The sequence below is a fragment of the Osmia lignaria genome, chromosome 12 (assembly GCF_051020975.1).
Source record: "Osmia lignaria lignaria isolate PbOS001 chromosome 12, iyOsmLign1, whole genome shotgun sequence".
Lineage (NCBI taxonomy): Eukaryota > Metazoa > Arthropoda > Insecta > Hymenoptera > Megachilidae > Osmia > Osmia lignaria.
The window spans coordinates 2,812,921-2,815,972 of record NC_135043.1 but is presented as its reverse complement, the minus strand read 5'-3'; the positions used below and the strand labels follow the sequence as shown (position 1 = coordinate 2,815,972).

Genomic DNA, 3,052 nt, shown 5'->3' with positions numbered 1-3,052 from the left:
TCTCTTATAGTTATTAACAGTTTTGAGTCAAATTTTTGTTAAATAACATAAAATATGTCTAACAAGTGAAGGATATTGAACGCACTACAGTTTATACGTGAATATCTTGACACCCTGTAGTTCAATATGATTTATATTGATACAGTCTAAGTACCATAATGTAGGCAAAAACTTCCCAAAATTTCATTAAAATATTTCCAATAGAACCGAAGTTACAGAATTTTGATCGCCGAAAGCCGTTTTGTCCCACTATGCGTCGTGGAGAGGGTAAAAATTTGTCCCACGTCCCACGATTCTGGCATCACTGGTTATACCTACTCTTTAGTCCCGGTGTGGTGTGAGAACGGAAAGCATGAGCAGGTAGCTGCGTAATTGAAAAATAAGAGATTGTTAGCGTTGAAGAGTGTGCAAAGTATCAGTTGTTTGGGTTTCTTAACAATAATTACATAACTATATCATACCTCAACTAATAAAATCATAACAATGACAGTAAACTCCTGGGTAATAATCACTTTTTTCGTTGTATCATGTTTTTCCTAAAAATATAATAACTTAAAATAAAGTTTGTTGGACGATCTCTAATTTTGGTTTACCCTGCTTTTATACCTTCTTTTCCTTCAACATATTCGTTACCGAATTAAAATCTGTGTAAATTAAACGAATTCGTCTTCTGTTATTTATTATTAGAGCAATGTTTTAATTTGGTATACATGTATAATCATTAACTGTTAATTTCGTCCGCGTGTTATATAGTTGATTTGTTTTTTTTCTTATGTCAAAAGGTAGAAATCGCACATGACACCAGAATGACCATCATGCCCAAGGCAGCCTATGAAACCAAATGACCATGTCTTAAAGAAGCCCAACTAAATGCTATAGAAATAATGTAATTGTCAATGGTTTTGCATCCTTTCATAGAGTCGTTCCCGTAGCTAATTTATATCACTCTTTTACATATCTTTCTATGGACTGTGTCTGTATAAAATACCAAGGAATGGACAATAATTACAAATTAAATATCAATTCAATTTGGTATATTACAATAATATACTGCTTTTTGCACATTATTACAAACACAACAAAAGGATTTTATGTTTAGTGAGAGCAAATGATATGTATTCAAGTACTAAAACGTTTCACTACTATTCCGCAACGAATAAAATAATAATTCCCATAAATGAATTAACACTTCAACGTGTGGTATAACAGTTATTTCTTGAAACCTAAGTCTGCTTGAATTTTGCGTTTCATTTCGGTTTTCTAACACATGACATTTAATAGCCTACATATGTATACAAGAATTGATGAAAGATTACAACACGGTGGAATTATGCTAATAAATATAAATCGTGAACAGGGATGGTTCACTCATAGTTATTGAAATGCAGCTTTAATATTGTTATTATCGCTGAACTGGTGGAGCCATTGGAAGACTCGAAGCGTTGACGTTTGACATAGCTTTGCTAGGTCCTAACAAAACTTGTTTTTGTTGGGTGCGTAGTGCTTCTTCTAGTTGCACCCGTTCTATTTCAAACAATATTGGTGCAAATAAAATAGCTGACGAACTGAAGAACAACCATGCTGCTGAACAGGAAAATGCATACAATCCTGAAAAAGAAGATTAATGGCTCTGTATATACATATATGTGTTTATAATATGCAATAGAATTACTGTTGAAAACATACAAGGACAACTACTACTGACCTTTCATGCAATTGCACAAACAAGTACCAACGTTATATCCAAAATTACGTACTTCTTCTGGAAACATTTCTGTAAGACCCAACAGTCGTTCCGCCACGCTTTCATCCTGAAAGTAAAATAAGTAAACGATATCATTTAACGTTTCGGGAAAATAAATTACTACCTAAAATATAGATAAAATTTGTAAACCAATAACGCATCGTAAGTAACACGGTAATACACGAAATACAATTTTTTTTCATTAACAAAGTTTGGTTAACTCATGGAGGTTAATTATTACTATGATCATTAAAATTATTAACTTGGAACGACGGAAAGCTCGCTACAAAAAATATCATTTCTACATATTTATGCGTTAAAATCAAATACCTCTTCGTCATCTTCATCATCGGGAAGAAGTGATTTTACTTCGGGAGAACGTGCATCGCTACTACCCATGCCGCTATCTAATTGATCCACTTCCTCGACTGAAGCCATGTACGAAAACAATTGACGCTAACAAACGAACAAAAAGAAATATTTATAAACGCTGTTCGGTTTATTTAATTTTTAAAAACGAAATTTTAACATCGACCCTTGTCGACTGGTTGTTTTTCGAGATAAATATATGGCGATTCACGCCGATCCAAGATAATAGATAAAACGCGACACAAATCTCCCCTTGCTGGTCCACTCTTCTTTGCTCATCGCTTAACGTTTGCGCATGTCACCCGATGCTTAAAAATCCCTAGCTAACTATAAAAATTTATTCACTCTTATCAAATACGTGTGTAACGTGAAATGCTATCACGTGAATATGTTTAGAGTGGTGTGGCGACACTGCCATGGGAATATTTATCGATAGTCTATTGTATCGATATGTCTTGAATGTTCTTCGAGGACCTTTGTATCGATGGTCATAAATTAAGAGCGAAATTCGAACATCGTCTGTGCGTGCGTTTATATAAATAGACAAAGAGTAAATTGTAAACCCCTCGACGTGGGTGATCGAGCTGAGAGAAGGCCGGAAATCCAGAGAATGGAATAGGTTCACTTCGAAATTCGTTGTTTTCGACCAAGTCACGAACGGTCCTTAAAAGCTACGAAGTCTTTTTCGATATCCTGTCTATTCATACACTCTGAGAGGGTCGTAAATTTCCTCGAGAGTTGCTTTGGCAAGTACAAGGTCTTGTCGTTTCCTAATTTCTCTGGGTCCCACGCTTTCTCGTAGCACATGTGCGCTGCAACGTTCTAGCGTCTTGGCGGAACGCCTCCACTTCCACGCGCCTGAGGGTGGACCACAGCCAGGAGAAGGGGCCCACACGAGACGGGGTGGACTCCTCCACCATTGGACGAGGGATGATCCTG

At 36.1% G+C, this 3,052-nt stretch overlaps 1 protein-coding gene across 1 annotated transcript; it reads right to left on the bottom strand.

Annotated features, from left to right (window-relative positions):
• Positions 1 to 1,017: 1,017 nt before the first annotated feature.
• On the bottom strand, positions 1,018 to 2,216 carry mge (translocase of outer mitochondrial membrane 22 homolog mge). The gene is made up of 3 exons (XM_034321259.2): positions 2,075 to 2,216; positions 1,706 to 1,811; positions 1,018 to 1,608 (listed from the first exon to the last, which is right to left on the bottom strand). The coding sequence occupies exons 1-3, from the start codon at positions 2,180 to 2,182 to the stop codon at positions 1,403 to 1,405; spliced, it is 420 nt and encodes a 139-aa protein (XP_034177150.1). The 5' UTR covers positions 2,183 to 2,216; the 3' UTR covers positions 1,018 to 1,402.
• Positions 2,217 to 3,052: the final 836 nt, after the last annotated feature.

Coding starts and splice junctions, on each gene's coding strand:
- mge (XM_034321259.2), bottom strand. CDS start 2,182: ATGGCTTCAGTCGAGGAAGTGGATCAATTAGATAGCGGCATGGGTAGT. Junction 1,812..2,074: donor ATGATGAAGATGACGAAGAG/GTATTTGATTTT, acceptor TTTTACTTTCAG/GATGAAAGCGTGGCGGAACG. Junction 1,609..1,705: donor TTTGTGCAATTGCATGAAAG/GTCAGTAGTAGT, acceptor CTTCTTTTTCAG/GATTGTATGCATTTTCCTGT.